General features: G+C 50.3%; 1 protein-coding gene across 1 annotated transcript; it reads left to right on the forward strand.

Annotated features, from left to right (window-relative positions):
- Nucleotides 1-853: 853 nt before the first annotated feature.
- CD300E (CD300e molecule) lies at nucleotides 854-14,670 on the forward strand. The gene is made up of 4 exons (XM_004041062.5): nucleotides 854-1,005; nucleotides 7,138-7,485; nucleotides 10,570-10,678; nucleotides 11,830-14,670. Exons 1-4 carry the CDS (start codon nucleotides 885-887, stop codon nucleotides 11,927-11,929), a joined length of 678 nt encoding a protein of 225 aa, XP_004041110.5. The 5' UTR covers nucleotides 854-884; the 3' UTR covers nucleotides 11,930-14,670.
- Nucleotides 14,671-25,511: the final 10,841 nt, after the last annotated feature.

Here is a 25,511-nt window from a genome sequence, read left to right on the forward strand (position 1 = left end):
AAGTTGGATTAGAGAGAATGTATAGCTAGTGGAGGGACCAGATGAGAAGCTATTTCAATGGTTCAGGACTATTCTAAAGGTATTTAATATTAACTGGGCAGTTACTATGTTCCAGGCACTGTATCAAGCACTTTACTTACATTAACTCATTGATTTCCTGTGGCAACCCTATGAGAAAGAATTGTCATGAGTACTCTATTTTACAGATGAGGAGACTGAGGATGAGAGTGATTTAGCAACATGCCCAAGGTCAGATGATTAATAAATGATGGAGATGAGATTTGAGTTTGTGTGACTTCAGAATCTATGCTGTTGACCATGACCCATATACTGAACTAGGTTAATAGTGTATAACCAGGTGGAGCTTCCCTATAGGAAGTTAGAAAGTAGGATCTGGAGCCCAGGAGAGATATTGGGATATTGGGTTAGAGGAAGACGTGTGAAGTCATCCACATGGAGATAACGGTTGAGAAAGACATGGGGAGTGATCACCACAGCTCCTTAAGTAGAGGGTGTTTTATGATTCAAAAGTAGGCAGCCATAGAGAAGGGAAGCTCCTTAGATCGATGAAGTAATCCCAGATAGGAAGAAGAGTGAAAGAGGCAGGGAACAGAGTTTCCTCTGTTGGAGAGGTTTCGTAAACTGGGACTGACTTTCATGAAATTCCGAGTCATGAAATCTCAAGGGGTGACTCAAACATTACGTTCACATTAAGTGAAGGCCAACAGATTTTCCTGTTTGTGCTTGGTCCATTCTCAGAAACGTCTCTTGCCACCCTTTCTCTTCTGCTAAGTAAGGCTTAAAATTAGGAAGCATCCTTTAAAAGGCAAAAGAGGAAATAGATGAGTGAGAACACAAAGGAAACTTGGACAAGTAGAAAGTGGATGACCCAGGCTCCGTTACATACACTTGGATTCCAGCTGGGACCTAGATTTGCTGAGGACGGAAGCCAAGGAGACAGGAACATGTGGCTGCTCCCAGCTCTACTCCTTCTCTGCCTCTCAGGTGAGTGGGGCTGTGGCTTTGGGGACTTGGTTTTGCAGGGGGCAGGACAGTAGGTAGAAGAGCTGTCCTGGGTTCAAACCAGAGGTGAAGTGTCCACAGAAAAGGGAAAGATACATCCGTTCATTCACCTGTGCATCCTTCTATACATTCAATCATTCATCCACGGATCCTACAAACACTTACTGAGCACCAGATATGTGCCAGGACTGTTCTGGGTGCTGTAATTAAGAGTAACTTCTGAACTGAGGGAGTCAACTAACTACAATACAATGTGGAAATTACTGTTGTAGAGACTCATTCATGTGGTGATGAGAGTATGCAACAGGAACCCCTCACTTTGCTCTTGGAAGGGTGGGAGATGTCACTGAGGCTTCATTGGAAGTCCATCCTGCAGGATGAATGAGTTGGCTGAGTGGGAAAGGAATAGCTTATGTGCAAGTGTGAGGACATTAAAGACCATGGAGAGTTCAAGAATTAACAATAGTTCTGTTTTGACGAAGCTTAGTGTAAAGGGGTTGGAATGGTTTGTGAGAAATAATTAATGGGCTGGGCGTGGTGGCTCACGCCTGTAATCCCAACACTTTGGGAGGCCAAGGTGGGTGTATCACCTGAGGTCAGGAGTTTGAGACCAGCCTGGCCAACATGGTGAAACCCTGTCTCTACTAAAAATACAAAAATTAGCTGGGCGTGGTGATGCACGCCTGTAGTCCCAGCTACTAGGGAGGCTGAGGCAGGAGGATAGCTTGAACTTGGGAGGCAGAGGTTGCAGTGAGCCGAGATTGCACCACTGCAGTCTGGCCTGGGTGATAGAGTTGAGATCCTGTCTAAAAAAAAAAAAAAAATGCCATCCTCAACATCTACCTTAAATCCTTCCCGGAACAAGGTGTGGTGTAAACAAGTAAATGAAACTGTCCTGCAAAGGTTGGACTTCAGAAGAGAAACTCTTATTAATAGACATTCAAAATGCAAAAATGCAGGAAAACACATTTGTCTCTGGGGAAATAAATTTAGGCTAAAAATTAGAGGACATTCTTCATGTTTGCAGAATGAATTTTATGGTTGAGTTCCCTCACAAAACATAGAAATTGCCCAATGTAATGACAAGATTCTTTCTAGAAGGGTGAGTGAAAATGACAGCGATTTAAAGGAAGAAGACCAGGTAGGTGACATGGACTCAAACTCGTGGGCTCAAGTAATCCTCCTCTCTTGACCTCCCAAAGCACTGGGATTACAGGCATGAGCCACTGCACTCAACCAATGTTTGCTCATTTTGTATTTGAATTTGCTTCCTTTTTCTTTGCCCTTTCCATCTCTCTTTCCACCCCATCTCATTCCCTATCCTCAGACTCGCAATGTGACCTGCGCAGGTCCCTCTGAAAATCTTAACTGGGAAAGAGAGATGGAAAGGGCAATTCTAGCAGGAAGGGGAAATGACAAAGAGGAAGGAAGCAAATTCAAATACAAAATAAGCAAACATTGGTTGAGTGAGGTGGCTCACACCTGTAATCCCAGTGCTTTGGGAGGTCAAAGCAGGAGGATTGTTTCAGCGCAGGAGTTTGAGATCAGCCTGGGCAACATAGCAAGACCCCATTTCTACAAAAAAAGAAAAGTAAAAAATTTAAAAAGAGCAAAACTAGAATTCTATTTATTACACATTTTTATAACCTACAAACACTTCCAAATAGATGATAGAATTTAACCCTCTGAGCAGTTTTGTGACCCAGGCAGGGCAAATAGCATTGACTCCACTTTATAAATAAGATGATGAAGGGAGATCCGATGACATAAGAACTAAGTAGACAAGCTGGAAATGAAGTCCAGATCTGTGTCCTCCACAGAGCTCTTTCCATTGGCCATGGAGGTGTCAAGAATAAGGCTAACCTAGTAATAGTCACAAAATAGCTGACCTCTCTGCCACATCATCTGGTATTTCCATTCTGAACTGATTGCTGTCCAATGTTTAGTAGCTCCCATTAACCTCAAGCAACCAGCAAGCACATGTTTCAACAAATGCATAGATGCATTTATATAATTCCATCAATTATTTCCAGGAACATGCTGGATTTCCTTGAGAACTGCTAATCTTGCATTCAGGTAACACTCTAGCAGGACAGAGGAAAGTATCTTGGAATTAGCATAACCTTCTTTTTCCTTAACTTCAGGTGCCCAGGATTAGATCATGGGTCATGGAACACTCTCTCATCACTGGTCCATTCAAGACCCTCTTTTATTTTAATTATATGTAACTTAACAAACATCTGTGAGCTCACTGGCCAATCCATGAACTAGAATGCTATCAACAGCATAGATCTACCCACTCCTTCCCAATCCAATCCTGGTTCTTCTTTCAAACAACAGTAATTTGGTGTCATCTGCCAATACTTTGCATGAAAATTTGCTTTTGTTATATTTTTACATTAAGTAGAAAATTGGGCTAAGCAACCATAAGCCATGCTCTACATCTGAGGGTCTGTGATTTAATCAGCCACACCCCTTATCTCATCTTTTTCTTTCCTCTTCTTCTTCTTTTTTTTTCGAGAGGGAGTCTGGCTCTGTCACCCAGGCTGGAGTGCAGTGGGGTGATCTCGGCTCACTGCAACCTCCGCCAATCAGGTTCAAGCAATTCTCGTGCCTCGGCCTCCCGAGTAGCTGGGGTTACAGGCGTATGCCACCACACCGGGCTAATTTTTGTATTTTTAGTAGAGACAAGATTTCACCATGTTAGCCAGGCTGGTCTCACCTCCAGTGATCCGCTCACCTTGGCCTTTATCTTTTTCTTTAAGCTCACCTATCCAGGCTCTCCCCTCTGCAAGTTGCCTTGCTTTACCTCCATTTTGGAGGTGGCTTTGCTTACTGGGCTTTAGATAGTACTCTTATTCACACTGCTGCCCTACCTCTGAAATATAAGTCTTTATAAGTGACTTCCTTTTTTTTTTTTTTTTGGCCAGAGTCTCGCTTTGTTGCCAGGCTGGAGTGCAATGGCACGATCTTGGCTCACTGAAACCTCTGCCTCCCAGGTTCAAGTGATTCTCCTGCCTCAGCCTCCTGAGTAGCTGGGACTACAGGTGCACACCACCATGCTTGGCTAATTTTTGTATTATGATTATTATTTTTAAATGGAGTCTTGCTCTGTTGCCCAGCCTAGAGTGCATGGCGTGATCTAGATTCACTGCAACCTCCGCCTCCCAGGTCCAAGTGATTCTCACCTTCAGCCTCCCAAGCAGCTGAGATTATAGGCACCTGCCACTATGCCTGGCTAATTTTTGTATTTTTAATATAGACGGGGTTTCACCACGCTAGCCAGGCTGGTTTGGAACTCCTGACCTCTGGTGATCCGCCCGCCTCGGCCTCCCAAAGTGCTGGGATTACAGGCTTGAGGCACCACACCCGGCCAATTTTTGTATTTTTAGTAGAGACGGGATTTCACCATGTTGGCCAGGAAGGTCTCGATCTCTTGCCCTTGTGATCCGCCTGCCTCGGCCTCCCAAAGTGCTGGGATTACAGGCGTGGGCCACCGCGCCCAGCTGTGACTTCCACATTTTCAGAACCATCTTCTGTCTTTTCAGAAGATTAATTTGAATTGGTTTCATTTCAATGAGAAGGTTGCCTACTGGAGAGAATAGCCATCATGAATGCAGAAGGCCCTTTCTTTTCTAGGGTGACCTTCCAGATTTGCTAGGTTTGGGGTTCCCAATAGCAGTTTTAGGCTTTTCAGGATGAGATTCTGCCTCTTCAAAGGGACTGATGTTTGCCTGGCTTAGAATGGCTTGAAAAGTTGTAAAGTTTGTGAACCAGAAAGACCCCCCAAACCTGGAGGTTTACCCAATAGAGACCTGGGGAAGGAAAGAGCTCAGTCCAGAGGGAGCTAAAACTAAGTGGCTCTGGGCCCTGGAAGGGACAAAATGGTCCCATGGTTTCCTCCCTCAGCTGTGCTCTCCCCAGTGTGTGTGTGTGTGTGTGTGTGTGTGTGTGTGTGTGTGTGTGTGTGTTTGAGAGGAAGAGCGAAACATTTGCTTCCTAGCAGGGCTGAAGGAGCCCAGGTTGTAATCAGGAGAGTGGAGGACAGATTCCGGAGGAGAAAGCCTCTTTCCAGAGGCCAGGGGCAGAAGGCCAGGCCAGCTCTTATGCAATTGAGGAATTAAAGACTTTTTGGGCTGGAAGGAGCCTGGAAAGCTCTCTTGAGTCTGACTTCCTATCTGCTGCTGGCATCTTCTTGATTGGAGTGGCAGGAATTCTAGGACACATTCAGCTCTGAAGGGACTGGCTCTGATCCTGGCAGAAGAAGAACAACCCCAAGCTCTCCAGGAAGGATCCCTTTAGGAAGCAGCACAAGCAGGCCCCGGCTCCATCACCAGACTCTTGGCTGTGACAAGCCCTTTGTACCCTGCCAAGCTCCCATTGTGGGAAATGCAGTCCTGAGCTCTGTCCAGAACCTAGAAGGAGGTGCTGCTGGGATGTGCCACCTCCAGGAGGGAGCTGGGGGCAGGTGGAAGGGAGGAGGTGAGGACCAGCTCTCAAATCTCAGGAGGGGTGTGCAGCTGCGGGGCAACAGGTTCTTGGGGGAGAACGTAGGTGGGGAGCAGGGATTTGGGAATGGGAAGATTCCTGAGGGCACAGCATCCAGAGCGAGGAAGGTTCTTACGAGAATTAGGACAGCAGAGAAATGGTGAGTGCTCAGAAGGTGCAGGGTCAGGAGCCACTTTGCTGTGGTCAAGGGAGCACAGAGCGGGAAAACACAGGTTTGGAGCAGGGTTTGGGGTAGGGGCTGGGAAGGGGTCAGGGTGGGGGTGACAGGTGCTACTGAGTGTGGAAGGGACCAGGAGGGTGGGAAGAGATAGTGACAGTGAGATTGTCTCAGGCCAAGCATGGTTGGTGGGGTGAGGAAGGTGTGCGTGGTGGCAGCTCACACATCTGCCAAGGCATATGACAGACAGAGCCAGCTGCGGACAGAGTGGGGAGGAAAGGCAGATGGTGGGAGGAGGGGAGGGAAATGAATGAAAGCCAGAAGTCAGGGGCTCCTCCATCCTCAATCACCTCAGATCTAGATGTAGTTAGCTCAGGAGCCCAGATAGTCATAGGACCCACAGATGCCAGGGGCTCTTTCACAATTTCTGCTCATTCTAACGGCTTAAGCTTCCGTGGCCCCTGCGTGTATTCATCCTCTTATTGTGAACTCAGGTTACTCTGAGGGGGTGCAAAGCTCAGCCTCATCACTGTTTCTCTTTCTCTCCCTCTCTCTCACACCCACACACACGTGCACATGCACATACACTCAAGTTCAAACAAAGCATCTTGTCAGTTTTTCAGCACTTGCTTAAGATATTGGGGGGCTCTGCTGAGCATCACATCCCATAATGCCTGAACTTCTGCCTACCTACAGCCTTTCTTGTCCCTTCTCTTTGCTTCCGTATCAACTTCTCACACTTTGCCTCCCAGATTCTAAACCCCACTTTCCCCCCAGGACCCAAATCACCTCACTTGGTTACAAAGAGCAGCTTCCCTCTTTCCTCTGAATGCATGGTGACCTCTGACTCCCAAGACCTGGGGACTATTGTGGGGAAGGGTCATCTTGTGTCCCAAATTCAGGTAAAGAAGCTTATCAGGGCTTCCTTTGGGGATAACCCCTCTTCCCAGCGCCATGTTGATTCTTTCTGGAGAGTGGTTAAGATCGGAGCCGGAGAGTATTTTTCCTCCCGCAAGAACACTCTGAAAGTGGAGGAAACCGCAAGTTGTGCTTTTAAAGAATAAGCCTGAGATTCAGAAGACCCCAGAATATATGGGTCTCACTCCAAAGGGAAGTGATCTTGTATATGACCAAATCTCATGCCTGGCAGAGGCTGCAGGGCCCAGGACAAGGTGGGATGACCAGCTCCTCTCTGCTCCTGCCTCTAGCTTTGGTCTCCAGGTGCTGGGGCCCCTGTGCTGTGACTTGGTGTCCCTGCTCTCACAGGGGACAGGTTTCTGCTCTCACAGGGACTCTTTGGCTTAGGTCCTAAGCTCAAGTATTCCTCCAGGTCCCCCTCCCAGGAAACACCCAGGTCTCCCTGGCAACCTTCCCCTTAAGCTTCAGACAGATGGCTGCTGATGGGGCCATCTGGATGGAGACTTGGGACTCGGGCTTGTGTTTTCCAGGCTGTTTGTCTCTGACGGGCCCAGGCTCTGTGACTGGCACTGCGGGGGACTCTCTGACAGTGTGGTGTCAGTATGAGAGCATGTACAAGGGATATAACAAATACTGGTGCCGAGGACAGTACGACACGTCATGTGAGAGCATTGTGGAGACCAAGGGAGAAGAGAAGCTGGAGAGGAATGGCCGCGTGTCCATCAGAGACCACCTGGAGGCTCTCGCCTTCACTGTGACCATGCAGAACCTCAATGAAGATGATGCTGGATCTTACTGGTGCAAAATTCAGACACTGTGGATCCTGGATTCATGGTCACGTGATCCCTCGGCCCTGGTTAGGGTGTATGTTTCCCCAGGTAAGAGCTCCCCTCACTTTGGCAGCAGGGTTTGGGGTGCGACTGGACAAGGGAACAAGGGTGGGCGGCACACTGAAGTGTGCGTCCAAGTCTTGTCTTGTCCTCAGTCACAGTGGTGTTGGGAGGAGCCTATGGCATGGGCATGGAGAGAGGCGGCTGATCCTTCAGCCTTGGGTGGGCTTGGGGGTGCACAGCTCAGGCGCCGTCACTCCCGTAGGGCCTGGGCCTCACCCCATTATCCAGCATGGAGGAGGCCCCTTCATGCTGAGCCAAAGCTGTTTCCACCGTGCCCTTTGGGAAGCCTGTACCAAAGAAGAAACACTCCTGCACATTTGCAGCCTCCTCACAGAACATCCCCTACCATGTTGTTTTGAAATATGTCTTGCTTGGGAAGACCTTCCTGTTTAGTAGCTTCTTGAGTGGAAGCTACTCTTTCTCTTACTCCCCCTGTGCTAGAGGGCCATGGAGCCGTGTCCCAATTCTTCCTGCCCGCATCACAACTTCCGCCCTATGACTTTCCACATGCTTCCTTTAAATGCTGTGCCAGATGGCCATGCCCACCCTCTACCTGTGCTTGACAAGGCGGACCATCAGCTTCCAGGCTGCTCCCCCTCATTCAACGGAGACCTGCCAGTGCCTCCACTCCAACCTCTGCCATTATCTTGGCAGGTTTTAATGAATAACTTGGCAATCTTGCCTTGGGTTCCTTGACATTCTCAACCTTGGTGTCCTTTATTTTCTACTCTCTTCAGAATTGCAACCCATGGAAACACCTCAGAGCTTGTCATCACCCGACCTGGTCGCTGCCCAGAGTCTTAAACTCAGACATTCTATTTTCTGACAACTTTTCATCAATCAGCTCTCCCCCATCCTCATGCCATTGTCCCTATTCTCAACCTCACAGTGACCTTCTGTCTTCTGATCCCTCCATTTCCGCCAATTTATTGCCCCCATCACTCCCGTTCTGACCTCACTTCCTTCCTAGACCACTTTGAGCCCCTGCAATAGATCACATTTTCTTTTTTCTTTTATTGAGACATGGTCTCACTCTGTTGTCCAGGCTGGAGTGCCGTGGAGCGATCTCGGCTTACTGCAACCTCCGCCTCCTGGGCTCGTGATCCTCCCACCTCAGCCCCCTGAGTAGCTGGTACTTCAGGTGTGCACTACCATGCCTGGCTAATTTTGTATTTTTTAGTAGAGACAGGGTCTTCCCACGTTGCCCAGACAGGTCTCAAACTCCTGACCTCAAGTCATCCACCCGCTTTGGCCTCCCAAGGTGCTGGGACTATAGGAGTGAGACACCATGCCCAGCCTGACATTTTCTTCTCTTAGCAGCACTCATAACTCCCATATTCCATTTCCTTATCTACCTGACAAAACCGTCATCCCTGGATCAATCCTAAAATAAAGGTCACTAATCATCCCAGTTTGCCCAGGACTAAGGGGTTTCCCAAATGTGGGATTTTCAGTGCTAAGGCTAGAAAAGTCCTGGGAAAGTTGGTCGCCCTGTCTAAAATCCACCTGCTCTAGCGCTGCTGGGGAAAAAAAGTGAGAAAATGGTGCCTGTGGCTGCCAGTAGAAGTTAAGAGTTTCCAACATTACTCTCCCATACATCTACCTTCCTGAGAACACACAGGACATCAGTTTCTTTCCTTCTCCACTTGCAAACTTTCATGCAATCCACACTCATTCTTCCCCTTTCCCTTTCGGGTTGAGGACAGGCTTCCCCATCCTGTCCAAGGGTGATCCTCCTGGGGCTGGCTCCTTGTCCTGTGGTTTTCTGCCTCCCCAACCCTCTTGAACCAAATTCCCCTGCCCCCTGCCCCTTAGCTATCCACACCATCTCCTGTCCTCAGGCTCACACTCTATCATGTCTCTCACTTCCCAAAAGCATCCCATGGTCCGGCATTCGCCTCTGCTAGGTGCCGCCCATGTTTCCCTCCCTGCTGGCCTGGGGGTGGGTCAGGCTCCTCCCCTGTGCTCCCATTGCACCTGCTGGGGCTCCTTCCCAGGGCTGCTTCCAGCGGAAGTGCGTCCGTCTGTTTATGTGTCTCTGTCCCTCCAACGGGGTGGGGCTCATGCCACGTCCATCAACGAATCTCCAGCAACAGAGAGGTTGAACGCAGCTTATCGGATCACACTGAGCCTGTGTCAGGCACTGGTGAAGGGCTGAGCCTCCAGGACAACTGCTTTAGGGAGATCATGAGCTGGGAGTCCAGTGGCAATGAGGGAGTAGACTATGTCAATAGTCTGGTGGTCACCTGAAGTCCTTAGGAGGAGCCGAGTGTCAACCTATCCCCTCCCTAGGGGTGGCCTACAGTGGCCTTTCCACATGGGCCAGGCGCGGTGGCTCACGCCTGTAATCCCAGCACTTTGGGAGGCCAAGGAGGGCAGATCACCTGAGGTCAGGAGTTCGAGACCAGCCTGATCAACATGGAGAAACTCCATCTCTACTAAAAATACAAAATTAGCCAAGCGTGGTGGCATATGCCTGTAATCCCAGCTACTTGGGTGACTGAGGCAGGAGAATCGCTTGAACCCGGGAGGTGGAGGTTGTGGTGAGCTGAGATCGTGCCATTGCGCTCCAACCAACCTGGGCAACAAGAGTGAAACTCCATCTCAAAAAAAAAAAAAAAAAAAAGTGTGTCCACATGAAGGGTGCTCAGAGACCCCTCTCATGGTCTCTACGAGGCTTCTTGGGCCACAGGCTGAGCCATCTTCCTTTAGACTCCTCCTTCCCCTCCTCCTCCTGGAACTCCACATCTGGCTGCAGAAGCCCAGAGAGACCCCTGCCCTCACCCCAGGCAGAGTGGGATGAGGGCAGAGTGGGCAGAGTGGTAAGAGTCTTTCTCTGAGATGCAGAGAAAGACCTGGCACTTATTGGAGGGGACTCTCATGGCTGGTTCTGGTAAGGGCTCTTTTTGTCCCTGAGGGGTTTCACCCAGGAGGTGCCCTGGATCTGGCTTCAGAAGATCTTTCCAGCCTCTTCTGTGAGTGGGTGATTCTGTGTGACATCCATACGGGTGCTCTGAGCATGGCTGGGAGCCCAGGCACGGCCTGATGCATCATTTTCATCTCCAACAGCAATTACAGCCCCAAGGAGGACCACACATCCAGTCACACCTCCCATCTTCCCGGTGGTGAACCCTGGGCGAAACCTCAGCACTGGGGAGGTGTTGACCCAAAATTCAGGGTAAGCACCCAGGGCCTGGAGGCCATGGAGGGAGCAACCCTGGGGTGGAAGCTGGGGGGTGGGTGTGGCGCACCGTGACCTGAGATCGTCACTGTCTGCTGTTTCTCTCCATCTCTGGTCCTGATTCTCATACTCTCTGAGGCTGCATGTGGATGCTGAGTGGGAAATATCACTTGTGCTGTGAACGCCTTTCCCTATGGGGCAGCTACTGGGACTCAGGTCGAAGGTTGAGTTCAGGTGGACATGCAGCCCCTCCTTCCTTCCCCACTCCTTCCTGTCTCCTTCCCCATCCAGCTCCGGACTTGGGGTCCCAGTTCTGTGGCCCTTTTCAAAGGTCTTTGCTCAGCTGGGGATTTTGCCACCAGGAGCTCTCTGTGGGGTCTGTGGGGAGATGGGCCAGCTCCAGGCTGGGGTTTGAATCAGTTCTCTCTCCTCTCCCAAAGATATCCAGAAAGGGCTGTGATATTGCTGCTAGACCCTGAGGGGAGGGAACAAGGAGCTGGAGTGGAACAGTGAAAGTGGTGGCCAGGTGCGGTGGCTCATGCCTGCAATCCCAACACTTTGGGAGGCCGAGGCGGTGGATCACTTGAGTCCAGGAGATTGAGACCAGCCTGGGCAACATGGTGAAACCCTGTCTCTACTACAAAATACAAAATTAGCCAGGTGTGGGGGTGCGCCTGTAGTCCCAGCTACTCAGGAGGCTGAGGTGGGAGAATCACTTGAGCCCAGGAAGTCAAGGCTGCAGTGAGCCATGATTGCACCACTGCACTCCAGCCTGGGTGACAGAGTGAAACTCTGTCTCAGAAAGTAAAAAAAGTGAGAGTGTGGACTGGTTTTAAGAAGTCAGTTGATAAAGTGGAGGCTGTGAGTGGGACAGGGACAGAGAGGGTGCTGTGGAGCGCACTCCTGGAAGTGGGTCCCTCTTCTGTCTTCACTCCATCACCTCTCCTTGATGAGACCCCCCGGGCAGTCCTTGATGGAGGGAGAAGGAGGGATGGGGGCCACAGAAGGGGCTGCCTTGGCATAGGTCCTTTCCCTGGCTGCTCCTGGGTTATTTGGGCTCCAGAGTCAGAGCATGGGGAGAGGTGGGGAGAGAAGGGTTCTGGGGGTTCTCCCGGGGAAGTGACTCATTTTCACCGTGTCCCCCACAGGTTCCGGCTCAGCAGCCCTCACTTCCTGCTCATGGTCCTTCTGAAGCTGCCCCTGCTCCTGAGCATGCTGGGTGCTGTCTTTTGGGTGAACAGGCCTTAGTGGGCTCCTGCCAGAAGATAGAGCCAGGCTGACCTGAAGCCCTGCAGAGCCCCATCCCCAGGAGTGCCCCGTGCAGGGAGTCAACCTTTCAGACTGGATGCGAGAGACCTGTGGACTCTGGAGGGATTTATTGTTCCTGTGCCTCAAAGGAGGGTCCTGGCTCTTAGAGGACACTCCTCTGGAGTCCTCATTGTGCAGCTTGGGGGTCCTCCTTTCTCCTCCCCAGTCCCCTGCCTCCCTGCCCTCATGCCCTCTTCCCAAGGGCAAGAATTCCCTGGAAGTTGGCCGGGCACCATAGTGAGTGCCTATAACCCCAGCTCAGGAGGCTGAGGCAGGAGGATCGGTTGAACCTAAGAGTTCCAGGCCAGCCTGGGCAACATAGAGAGACCCTGTCTCAGAGAGAGAGAGAGAGAGAGAGAGAGAGAAAAGGATGGAGGAAGGGAGGGAAAAAATTTTCTGGAGGAGCCTGGCCCTTCATTCTTCTTGGCACAAATGCTTCTCAGGGCAGTTTCCCCCAGGGTAATAACTACCTCCTTCCTGCAGACAGGAGGCTCCCTGAGGACACACTCCTCACAGCCCCAGCCTTTAGGCTCACAGAGCTCCATCCCTTCTCTGGGACAACCCCAAGGGAGCTTGGTCCAGGCAGAGCTTGCTCATGCAGTTGCCCAGTGTCCCACATGCTCAGGGCTCCTCTCGTCTTCTGACACCCCTTGGGTCTCCCTGGCTTTAAGGCCCCTTCTCTCCCTGTAACCAGGCAGTGTATGGCTGGGCTCAGAACATCTCTGCCTGGGTGGGCCATGGATGAGCTGCTCCAGGTTAAAGTTCTGGGGCGAGTTGAAACAGTAAACGGAGAAGGAGCTGGTGGGTGCCCCTGATATCACTCCTGGAATTCCCCCACCTGGAGGTGTCCAATGCACAAGGTCAACAGAGTCAGTTCTGTCCACTTTAGAAGTCTGGCTGAGACTACCTGTTAGCAATTAACCTTTTCCACAGGCGGAGCAGACATCATTTTTCAAAGACAGGATGGAGGGCACAGAGGTGAAGGATACTTGTCCACACTTGAAGTGCACAGTGCCATCACCACTACTGGTGACCCCTGGCTCAGGAATGAGCTCAGTTGGTTTTATGAATGTTTGTCAATTACTCTGTTTCCCTAAAGTTTGTGGGGAGGACTCCCACAATCTGCCACAAGCAAGCATCACCATCTCCACTTGCTACCTACATCTGGACCGTGCTCTCCCTCTGCCCCCAGGCCTGAGCTCATCCTGAGCTAGTGATGTCAGTGTCCAGAGCACATGGAGTGACCCTCTGAGTGCCGAGTGCTCAGGCAGAGCTGCCGTGCTCTGAACTTGAGCTCTGGTGGGGCTCCCAGCTCCATCATGCATGGTGACTCGGGGAAAGATGGGGCTGGCCCAGGACTCATGCTGAAAGAGAAATTCAATCTAACAAGGCCCATATTAATTATATTAACCCAGGAAATATGTTGATGAGCAAGAAAGGAGCTTATGATTCATTTTATGAGAAGGATAAACTCCCAAGTCATTACAGCATAGGAAGAACTCTAGAGCCACAAGAGATGCTTCCTGATGTCAGGGGGTTGGTGAGGAGAATATCATGCCAAGCTGGCCAGGTCAGGGAAAGAAGGTGACATTCATGTGTGATGTTGAAGGAGGTATAGGATTTCAGCGGGGCAGGGATGGAGCAACAGGGAGAGAGAGAGGACAGAGAAACAGCATAAGTGAAAGCAGAGAGGCAGGAAATAATCTTCATAACAATGGTCACTTATAGAAGACCTATCAGCAAATGGACTGTACTGTTCACACACAGATGTTCATGGTAGGATGTGTCTAAGATTCCAACGGAGTGAAATTTTCCTGTGGCAGGCCAGATGGAACTAACCTAGAAGAACTCAGGTGGTGGCAGGTTCAGGAGGCTTAGGACTCAACTCTTACTTAAACTTTGATTAGCTATGGTGGGATGGATTTGAGCAGAACAAGATGGGATTGCAGATGTGCTTTAGGAGGACTTGCCTAGCAGATGTAGCAAAGTCTGAAAGGAAGAATCTGGGAGTCCGGAGTCTTAAGCCTGGAAAACCAGAGGAATCGGGCATCATTGACAGAAGTAGGAAAGTCAAGAGCAGGCTTGGATGATGCAGAGCTTAGTTTTCTGTGTGTTGGGAATCATCAGGCAGAGAGGTCTAGCAGATAGCTAGAGATGTGGGTAAGCAGAGTGTTAAGGGCTGGAGAGGAATGTGTGTAGAGAGATTAACTGGAGCCCAGGAAGAAGTGAAAACATGGAGGGAAGAGTTCAGAACCAAGGATAGAGCCCTCGGGGCACCTACATTTAAAGACAAAGGGTAGGGGGAAGACATTGATCAAGGTGCTGGAGCAGAAACAAACAGGTGGAAGATGAGAAGTCAAGAGCCATGAATGTTTCAAGGAGGACAGCAGAGCTAGAGAGGTGGAGGAGGACCGGGATCGAGAGGAGGCTATTGAACTTATCATTCACAAGGTCACTAATGAAGTTCAGAAGAGCAGATCAACAGAGCAATGACAGCAGAAGCCAGAAGAGAAGAGTTAAGAAAGAGTAGACAGATGGCAGACAGCAGGTGCAGGAGAAAGAAACAGTGGCTTCTCCATACTTTGAATTTTCCCTTATCCCTTACTCCCTTTTTTCCCTCTATTCTTCCTTTCTTTTTTCCCTTTATTTACTCATTCATTCAATAAACTTTTATTGTGTGTCTATGGTGCATTGTTCTGGGCATTACAGATAAGGACTTAAACTATGCAGAGTCCCTACTCCTTTAAAAGGGAAGTTTAATATGTAGACTAACAATAGCGATGCGGTGTGTTAGAATTTGTGTCAGGGCTCTGCACAGTGCTCTGTGGGGGCACAGAAGGGAGGCACTCCCATGAGGGCCAAGCGGAGAAGGAAAATTGAGGGCTTGAGTTATAAAAATAGGGCAGAAGACTGGGGGATGATTGTCCCAGACAATGGTAGGGAAGAGTCATAGAGCATGGTGGATACCAGGACCTTCAGGAGCTACGTTACCATTACCATGTGTGCAGAGTGCATGTGAGGGAGGAGTGAGATATGGGGCTGGAGCCTCAGTCTGAAAGGGCTTCATGGCAGACCAAGAAGTTTGAATTGTGTTCTGGAGGCCATAGGGAGCCCCTGGAGGTTTTAATTTTTGAAACTTTTATTTTGAAATGATTATAGGCTTAACATTGCAAATATAACATAGAGTCCTGTGAATCCTTCATCTAGTGTCCTTCAATGGTGATGTATTATATAACTGTAGGACAAGACCCAAACCAGGAAACCGGCATTGTTACAATACTGTTAGCTAGACTGCAGACTTTGTTCAGTTTTCACCGTTTTTAACATACATTGGTTTATGGATGTGTTTCTGTAGAGTTCCATGCAATTTTACAGATCCAGGTAACTACTACCCCAGTCAAAATACAGAACCAATCCGTCATCACAGGGATCTCCCTCATGCTGTCCCTTGTATTTGCACCCCTATCCCATTCCTGTCCCCTGGAAACCACTAATCTGTTCTCCATCTCTACAGTGTTGTCCTTTTGAGGACAAATGAAATTATACAGTACGTAATATTATGAGATTGACTTTTTAATTCACTGAGCCTCGAGATCCGTACAAGTGGTTGCACTTACCACAACCAATAGCTGATTCCTTCCTATTGCTCAGCAGGATTTCATTGCGTGGGTGTACAATAATTTGTTTAACCATTCACCCATTGAACCCAAACAAGACATGTCTGTGCAAGTAATGGCTGCTGGACTGTGACCTCTGAGTAAAGGATAGGTGTTTCAGGGCCTCATTTTTATTCTTGGGACCATATGGTGCCCCCAGCAGGCTTGGGAAGTGACCTTCTAAAGTGCACAGATGGGCCTGCAGGGATGCTGTGTGGGCCAGCTCCAGGCTGCCATTCAGAGGCAGAATCAACTCTGCTCTCTGGCCTTGTGACTGGGGACCAGGTGGCTTCACCCCTTCACGTCCCGCTATTCTTATATGTGACATGAAGGCGCTAAATTATGATTCTTCCACAAGGCAGTTTAAAAACATGGCTGCAAATTTCTTGACACTCCTTCCATGAAGAGTTGTGGCTTAGGTCCCCTCCCCTTGGGTCTGGGTGGGTTGTGACTGTTTCAACTTGTGGACTAGAACAGTGTTTCTCAACATTTTTTCATTGTTATCCTAAGATAACAATGAATATCCCTAAAAAGAGAATATCCCTAAATATCTCCCCTCATGAAATGTTAATACCAAAGATGTATTGTACATCCATCCATTCACCTGTCTATCTATCTATCTATCTATCTATCTATCTATCTATCTATCTATCTATCTATCCATCCATCCATCCATCTATATCTCTGTTTTGTATCTAAAAAGAGTAAAAATATTTTTCCACCCTGCAAGAACCAATATTTGCCCCCATGGGGAATGCAAGAGGGCCTCTGTATGGCTTCCAGGCCTAAGTCAGAAGAAACCCTGCAGCTCCCTCTTCAGTCTATTGAAACGCTTGCCCTCTGGATGGTCTGCAGATATTCCCTTTTAGAACCCAGCTGTCACAGAGAGGCCACATGTAGGGTCTCTGGGCAACAGTCCCAGCAGAGCTGTCTTGGATCACCCCAGCCCATGCTTCAGACTCGTGGGTGAAGAAGCCTCCAGATGACAATAGCAACCAGCCTGTGTGACCAGGGTTCACATTGCAACAACACAGGCTGTTCTCCTATGCTTAGCAGCATGCAGGCTGCTGGAGCCTGAGGTCTTGCCCTTTCTCAACACATGAACCATATGGACACAGGTAGTCAAGATGTGGCAAGTGGTGAGTGTTCCCGAAAACAAACTTTCTACTGTGTCAATAGCCCTCCATGCTCTGCCCTCCACTCTCTACCCTTCCTGCTCTGCCCTCCACGCTCTGCCCTCCATGCTCTGCCCTCTATGGCTTTGCCTTCCATGCTCTGCCCTCCACGCTGCCTTCCACACTCTGCCCTCCATGCTCTGCCCTCCATGGCTCTGCCTCCATGGCTCCTGACACTACTCTTGGCAAATCTTCAACCTCATTCAGAGAAAAGTTATAAAGCAAACCAGCACCTGTTCACAGCTGATGAGATCAAGGAGAAGAAATGAACACTAGCAAATGGCAGTTGAAGAACCCGTCTCAGGAGAGGAAGTGCTCAAGGCAATAGAGGAAGAGTTCAGATGGAAAATTCCCCTCCTTCTTAGAGAAGTTACAGACAACAAGATCTCTCCAAAAAAAGGAGCTAAGAAAAGAAATATAGTAATTCAAAAAAAAGTATTTAAAGTAAAATATGGAGGAAAAAATGAGCAGGCAGAGTTCAGGAAGAATGTAAGTGGAAGAGAATAATAATCCTAACAACTTTATTGAGGGAAAACATATATACCTTTGAAAATTAGAAAAAGAGGTGTGTTGTTATTTAATTACAAGTGAATTGGGGGGACTGACACATGAGGGCTGAGCATCCTGCATTTGCTGTTGCACAGCTCGAGAGGTGGAAAGGGCGAAGCTTGGGTTGAATCAGGGGTGGTTGGTGGTGGCTGTGCCAGTTCTGAGCCGGGTGGGGGATGGAGAGTGTCACAGGCACAAAGGGGATAGAGCCGAGCCCCTCTTGGGATGGAAAAGTCCAGACGGGCCCTGGGGCCTCTGCAACTGAACGATAGTTCATTATCTCTGACAGGGTCATCCTGGAGCCACAAGGAAAGGAGGCCTGAGGGAGGATCCATGAATGTGAGATGCAGATGCCTCCAAGGAATCAGTGTGCAAGGGGGATGTCCTTTCTTTTATCTGCTCCTGAGGCAGAGGTGGCAGAAGGCAGAGAGGCCCCGTCAGCATCCCTGTGCTGTGCAGAGCCAGCTGGGAGTGGGATTGCATTCCTGAGGCCAGGATGAGGGATATTTCATCTCTGCAGAGACCCTTGTCTCCTGGGGAACTGCAATTGCTGCTTATTACCTGATAGGAGGCCAGAGGTTCTGCTTGCCCGCTCCGAGGGTGTTGATGGTGTGGGAGCTGCGGTTCCCCGGCTGAGGCTGTGACTTTATTTCCCCCTGGAGGCCCCCTTAGCACTGCTCACTTGCAGCACAGTGCAGAGCAGGCCCACGAGCAGCAGCCCCTTCAGGGAGATCGGAAGCAGGAAGTGGATGTTGCAGAGCAGGATCCTGGACAAAGGGGTCAAGATGCCAAGAGTGAGCAGCCTCGTCCCTGAGCCAACATCTGCCACCCTGGTCAGCTGCCTGGTCCCCAACCAGGGAAGCCCCATGCAAGGGGCAAAGTCATGCCACCCAGAGGCTGAGCTTCCAGTGGCCTTCCCACAGGCTCAGTCTGGGGCCCGGCCCCTTCGCTGCCCTTGGCCGTGACTGCCCTGCCTTTAACATTATTTGCGGAGATGGCGTCTCGCTATATCCCCCAGGCTGATTTTGAACTACTGAGCTCAAGCCATCCTCCTGCCTTGGCCTCCCAAAGTGTTGAGATGACAGGCGTGAGCCACCGCGCCCAGCCAGGCCTGTCTTTGGTCTTCTTTCCCACAGTCCCTGCTGCTCACCTGTGTCCCACCAAGCTCGAGGGTCTGCTGTGTCCTGTATTCCTGCTTCTGCTCCTCTCTCTGCCTTGTGTCTCCCTTTGTCACTTCTGCCCATCTTTCAAGCTCAAATCTAATTATTATTACCTCTTTGAAGCAGAGGAAGATTCCCCCACTTCTGTCAACCTGGCTATTTATCTACTTGGTTCTCCTGGGAGGGGTCTCCTCCTGCTTGGACCCACTTTATGACAGCAGATCTGAGACCTGCTGCCTCATATCACCCACATGTTTAATATTTGGTCTAGCTAAACGAGTGGGTTCTGGGGAGTCCCCATCAGCGTGTAAGAGTCTGATTCCCCAGTCTTATTCCTCATCCACTCCCCCACACCCGGTGCCAGGGCCCTTTCCCTCAGGCCATCCCTGTTCTCTCCCCGAAGCTGGCCTCCAGCCCAGGGCATGGAAGCAGTGATGAGTCATGTGAATTTAACTCAGAGTTTTATTGAGTGAGAGCAGGCCTGCCATATTGCACATCCTAAAAATACCCTTTAAACCACTGTGTTCTTCTTGCAAGTTCCACTCCCCGTGGAGCCGCCGCACCCTTGGTCTCTCCCCGCCAAGTTTCCCCTTGTGCCTCTCCCGTCTCGCTAGAAGTCCTGGCACTGCCATCCCCACTCAGCAGAACAACCGCTCTGCAAACAGTGGAGCGAGACGAAGGCCAGGTCAGGAAGCATCTCCAGTGCCTCGCCTCTTCCGGACTCCTAGGGAACACAGGATCGGTGCTGGCAGGCTCCAGGGAACAAGACCCTTTGAAAGGAACGGAGTTGGGCTGGAGAAGGGAAGGGAGCCGGTGGAGCAGGGAAGGCAGGATCCAGGGAGAGAATGGGCCTTGACCCTGGACTTTGAGGGATCCTGAAGCACCAGGCTGTGATGCGGTTAAACAGGGGCAGCCGCATTTGCGCGGTGATGAGACATCCTATTGATCCCTCGAAAGGAGGTGGGCTTCGGATTGATGTCCACACCCATCTACCATGCTGGGAATGTGAAAGAAAAGCAAGAGGCCCAGCTTCCCGCTCTCCCGCCCTGCCCTTCCCTAGCCTTGGCTGGAGAGTTGGAGTGATGGGCACACCCCTGCCTGTGACTGTGGTAGGTAGAATAGTGAACCCCACCAACGATGTCATAACCCCAAAGCCTGTGAATATGTTTTATTACATGCAAGGGGGAGTTAAGGCAGTGGGTGGATTTGAGACTGCTCGTCAGGTGACCCAGGGTGGATTATCCTGGATAATCTGGCTGAGCCCAGTGGAATCACCAGCGTCCTTATAAACGAAAGAGGGAGGCAGGAGAGTCAGTGGAGCGATGTTCTGTGGGAGACTCCACCGACCTTTGCTGGCTTTGGGTAGGAAGGGGCCATGAGCCAAGGAACACGGGTGGCCTCTAGAAGCTGGAAAAGGCAAGGGAACAGGTCCTCCGCTGGAGCCTCTAGAAGGAACCAGCCCTGTTAACACCTTGATTTCAGCCCAGTGAGACCCATTTCAGACTTCTGGTCTCCACAGCTATATGATCATGAGATTGTGTTGTTTTAAGCCACCAAGTTGTAACAATCAGTTACAGCAGCCACAGGAAAGCCACAAAGACAGCCGCCCTTCCAGAACACCCAAAGCTTCACCTCGCTTTTGCCTCCTGGGGCTTGAGGGACTCGGTGAAGCATGGAGCCCAGAGCCTGCTCTCTGGAGCTCAGCCTGTTGCAGCTCATCAGGGAGAATCTCCTGCAGTGCTCAGGTGTAGACAGGGAGGGGAAGGCCCACTACAGACTTCACTGTTTCTCCCCTGATGAGTGCCACATGAGGGTCCCTGGTGAGAGCATCTGAAGGAGCAGTCATGGGGCAGCCTAGGGAAAGGTCTGTGGGAGCCCAGCTCTGCTCACCTGGTGAGGGGGCTGGTAAGAGCCGTGGGCTGGGTGCTGTTGGTGCTCTGGGTGAGAGAAGGCCAGGAGGCCAGAACTGTTGGAGTGGTTGTTCTCATAGGTTCTGCTGTGTCTGCTGTCCCAGGTGAAGCTGTGTCTGCTGTTCCAGGCACAGCTGTGTTCCTTTTCCCAGGCACAGCTGTTTCTGCTTTTCTAGGTACAGCTGTGTCCATTGTCCCAGGCCCAGCTGTGTCTGCTGTCCCAGGTGCAGCTGCGTCTGTTGTCGTAGATTCAGATGGTTTTCTTGGAGTTGCTGCGGGACATGCAAAGGATAGTTTTGAGGGTGACCTAGGTGGCTTCCCCGTGGCTCACGTCACCCCTTACCCCTCCAAGGATCGTGAAGCATTTAGTCTTAGCACTACAGTTGTTTCGTTTTGTATCTTTTTGGTATCTTATCTAAAATGTAACATTATTTCACTTACAAACAAACATCACTGCACCACCTGGGAAAGACTTGTGGCGAGAAGCTATGCAGGCAATTTACAAATATTCAACTTAGTCCCAGAGTCCTGCGTTGCACAGCTGAGCGTTGAGAACCACACTCTGCTTCCCTGAAGTTCTACATCAGAGCCAGCCAGCCCTTCTCTTGAGTCTCAGCCTGGGCTCCAGCAGGCTGTTTGTTGCCTGCTGTGTAGCAAAGTGACCCTCAGAGCCAGCTGCCCCTCCCTGGGCCCTGCCTGGGGACTCAGGACTCCTCTCCCCTGCAGCTGGGCAGAGCATCTGTTTCCAGCTGAAGTTTTCCTGCCTCCCCAAAGCTTCCTTATTTCACTAGGCTTGGAGGGTTGCAGCCTCCGACTCTCCCCCAGCTCCTCCTTTCCTTCCACTCATGCCTTTGTTCTCTTTTTAAGTCAATTTCTGAAACATTCTAAAACCAGACTTCCCCACTGCACACACACACACAGGCACACCACATCCGCATATACTAAGCTGAAAAGGACTTTTCCCTGCCTTGTAAATGGGCCCACAAGTAACAGATATATGATTGAGCTGCAGCATCTATGCATGTGCATGGGGAGCTGACAGTTTCTCTCGTGCCCACGGCGGAGATGACACTGGTGGCTCTGGGGGCTGGGCTGTGGAGTGAGGATGACAGCCTGACTCTCTTTCTAGGAGCCCCCTGTTGTGAGTTCTCAGTCTCCTCAAAGGCTCAGGGCAGCCAGGGGAGGCCCGTGGGAGGGCTCTGCACTATGCCGGGTTCTGTTTTTCCCTCTTTCAGGAATGGGTCAGAGTCTCCCATGCCTTCCTTTGTCCATATGTCACCAGAGGTGGGAGAGGAAGAGAGAGAGGTGGCTCCAAGGAGAGGGTCACCAATGGGCTCTTGGTCACTACATGCTTGTCCTGGAGCTGAGACTTCTGGGATTGCGATTTTCTTCCATTCCCCTCCCTGTACACCTGACAAGTCCTCCCATCAGGCTGGGGCTGCTCTGAGGGGGCACGGGTTGCCCCAAGTGACTTGCAGAAGAGAATCTGCCTTCTTTCTTACCCTGCACTGTGCCTGCCCAAGCTGACCCGGTTCTGCTTGGCTCCCTCTGATAATAGCAGATAGAGACATACAGAGATACTGAGGCTTGCTCTGTCTTCCAGTCTTTCCAGAACCTTGGTGTAACCCCTCCCCCCAACACACACACATGCACATGCACACACATAGGCCCACAAGCAAACACAGACATGTACACACAGACACACACGGGCCCATTCGTACACATACATCTATGCACAGCACACATATAGACACGGGCAAGCCCAGGCACACATACACAGGCACACACAAGCACACACAAGCCCTTGCACACACGTAGTCCCAGGACAATGTCAAGACAGCATCACTGAATCCTCTCGGGTCAGCACCAGAGTGTGGTACAGGAGGGAGCTGCTCCTACCTGGGTAAATGGTCACTTCAACTTGGACCCCAAGGTCAGTGCCTGTCCTCTCAATCCCACACCAGTAGGTGTCAGTGTCGGACCTCCAGAGCATCTTCATGGTTATGGTGAACACACGGTTTTTCTTTTCTTTTTTTAAATTTTATTATTATACTTTAAGTTTTAGGGTATATGTTTCTGATCGTCCCTGATGGACACTCGGTCTCTCTCCACTGTCTGCTCTGATCCTGTGATTGTAATGAGGATTTTGCAGGACTGCCAGTCCTTCCCGTGGCACCACTACTTGCTGTAGGTCTCCCAGCCTTGGTCATAATGACACTGCACTGTCAGTGAGTCCCATTCTGTGCCCCACACAGCTCCAGGACCACAGATGGAGAAATACTCTGGAAGACAGAACCCAACGTCCAGATCTTCCCTCCCTGGGCACTGCCCAGGGCTTCCGGCACCTCCCTGGGGACCAACCAGGAGCCTTTATCCTCAGCCCCCAAATTGTCAAATTCTCACATCTATTTGTTCCTTAATTCCCCGGCAGTATTTCTTTTGTTGTCACCCCTCTGACAAAGTTCTCCTGAGGGCTCCAACTGCCCAACACAGTGGTGTGTTCATGCGCCATCCTAGCGACCACTAAACACCCTCTCATTTTGGAAACCTTCCCTCCTTTGCCCTGAGGTGACACCCACTTCCCCACCAATCCCTGGCTCTCACTGCAGCCACCAGTTTATTTTATTTATTTATGTATTTATTTGGAGACGGAGTTTTGCTCTTGTTGCCCAGGCTGGAGTGCAATGGTGCGATCTCGGCTCACCGCAACCTCCGCCTTCCGGGTTCAAGCAATTCTCCTGCCTCAGCCTCCCGAGTAGCTGGGATTACAGGCATGCGCCACCACGCCTGGCTAATTTTGTATTTTTAGTAGAGACAGGGTTTCTCCATGTTGGTCAGGCTGATCTTGAACTCCCGACCTCAGGTGATCTGCCCTCCTCGGCCTCCCAAAGTGCTGGGATTAGAGGTATGAGCCACCGTGCCCGGCCAGCCACCGATTTATTTTAAAATCCCAGAGCTGAACAGGTAGACATCCTGGCTTCCCCCAACTCCTCCACCCACTGGCACTGCACCCCACACCCCTAAAAATCCTCTCCTGTGAGTCTGCACATGTGATAAAGTTTCATGGAAGCAAACACACCCACACCCCCCCCCCACACACACCCAACACTCACACACCCGTGCACACACTGAGTGCACAGTTGTTTTTCTTTGCCTAAGCACCATGCTATTTTTGTCTCCATACCTTTGCACAAGTTGCTCCCTTTGCCCAGGAAGTTGTCTCTTCCTTGCTTGATGGACTTAAGCCCTTATTCCCCTCCCTGAAGGGTTGGTTCGGCCCCGCCCTGGTGCCACCAGACCACTTTGTATCTGTCTCAGTTGTTGTACTTACAACCTTGAACAATGGTCTGGTCTTTGGCTCGTCCAGAGCAGAAGCTCAAGCAGGCTGATGTGTGGGGTTGACTTACATTCCAGAGAGCGATGACATCCTTGCCTTATTGCCTGTCTTCCTCCCTGTAACTCTGAGCTGCTCCATTTTAGCTACAACTCACGACAAGCTGTGGAGGCTTCTAAAATAGCCAGATGTCTGAACCCCGCCACGACTGCGTGGGTCTGAGCTGGAACCTGAGTATTTGTGCTCTTTTAAAGTTCCTCAGGGATTCATGCATTTAAGTTTGGGTATATGTGTATATGTGCATGTATATAAGTATGTATGTATCTACCTATTTATCTATTCTTTCATCTATCTGTCCACCTGTCCATGCATCTATCTGTCTCTCATCTATCATCCATCCATTTACTTCTCTCTCATCTATCTATCTATCTATCTATCTATCTATCTATCTATCTATCTATCATCTATCTATCATCTATCTGTCTATCTATCAATCATCTGTCTATCTATCTATCTATCTATCTATCTATCTATCTATCTATCATCTGCCAGGGTTGAGAAGAATCAGAATCCTGGAAGCCTGACACCATTTATGTTTTTTGTTTCTTTCCCCAACACCTAACCTAGTAACTGTCAGATAACAAAACATTCCTCCCTTTTTTTCTCTTTTCCTTCCTTCCTGCTTTCTTATATGTAAGTGCATGGATGAGTGCATTTTCCCCAGCTTGTCTCCTTCCCTCCAGCACAGACCCTCTCTGTTTCCTGCCCAGCCTTTTGGGTTCCAGTTCCTTAATCCCCAGGCCCACTTACCTGGAAGGATGAGAAGGAACAGGACCAGTGAGCACCACATGCCCCTGCCTGTCTGTGCTCTCTCCCTGGTGATGAGTTAATACCAGCTGCCCTCCAGCAACTTGTAACTGAACCCAGAGGCAAACTGCTTCCTACTTGTCTAAATCATTTTTTTTGTTTGTTTTCTCAACTGCTTCATTTTTTTTTTTTAGTTACTTCCTAAATTCATGAATTAAGAGAAACGTGGTGCTGTCTTTTTGGAGTGTGTGTGGTGTGACGATACGTCTTCAATGAACTGGGGAAGTAAATGGTCCAGGCCTGGCCTGGGCTCCATCTGCAGCTGTCTGTGATTTAGGAGCATCTGCCAACAACACAGGGCAGGGAGTACAGTAAGGCTCAGAGCGTGGATGGAAGGGATTGATGGAGGCACGCTGGCTTTGCCTCAGAGCATAGAGGGAAGGGACTGATGGAGGCGCGCTGGCTTTGTCTCAGAGCGTGGAGGGAAGGGATTGATCGAGGCGCGCTGGCTTTGCACTTTGGGAAGAACACAGCACAGTGCTCCCATCCAGCCTCACTGGAGAAACAGCCTGTGCCCCAGGCTCTTTCCAGGCAGCCCCACAGCAGGGCATCTCAAACCACCCTTCCAGCCCTGGGCTGTTATCTCTTCTGGAGCCTGACTCAGTGCTCCTCTCTAGGAAAGCTTCCTCTGGGGTCCTGAGTCACTCCAAACTGGAGGCTCGTGGTAGGTAGTTGGGGAAGGGGAAGTTGCCTTTTTTCTGTAGCCCCGCTTTGCCCTGGTTCCTTCCTCCCCATCTCTGCACATTTTCCCTGCAGTTGGCTTTTGGCCAATCTCACTGCACCGAAACTGCTTGCTCTGTTGATCCCCAAAGTGACTTTCCCAGACTCCCCCCTCTTCCTTTAGATGGTCCCCTCCCTCATCTGTCACCTG

This window comes from Gorilla gorilla, chromosome 4, assembly GCF_029281585.2.
Source record: "Gorilla gorilla gorilla isolate KB3781 chromosome 4, NHGRI_mGorGor1-v2.1_pri, whole genome shotgun sequence".
NCBI lineage: Eukaryota > Metazoa > Chordata > Mammalia > Primates > Hominidae > Gorilla > Gorilla gorilla.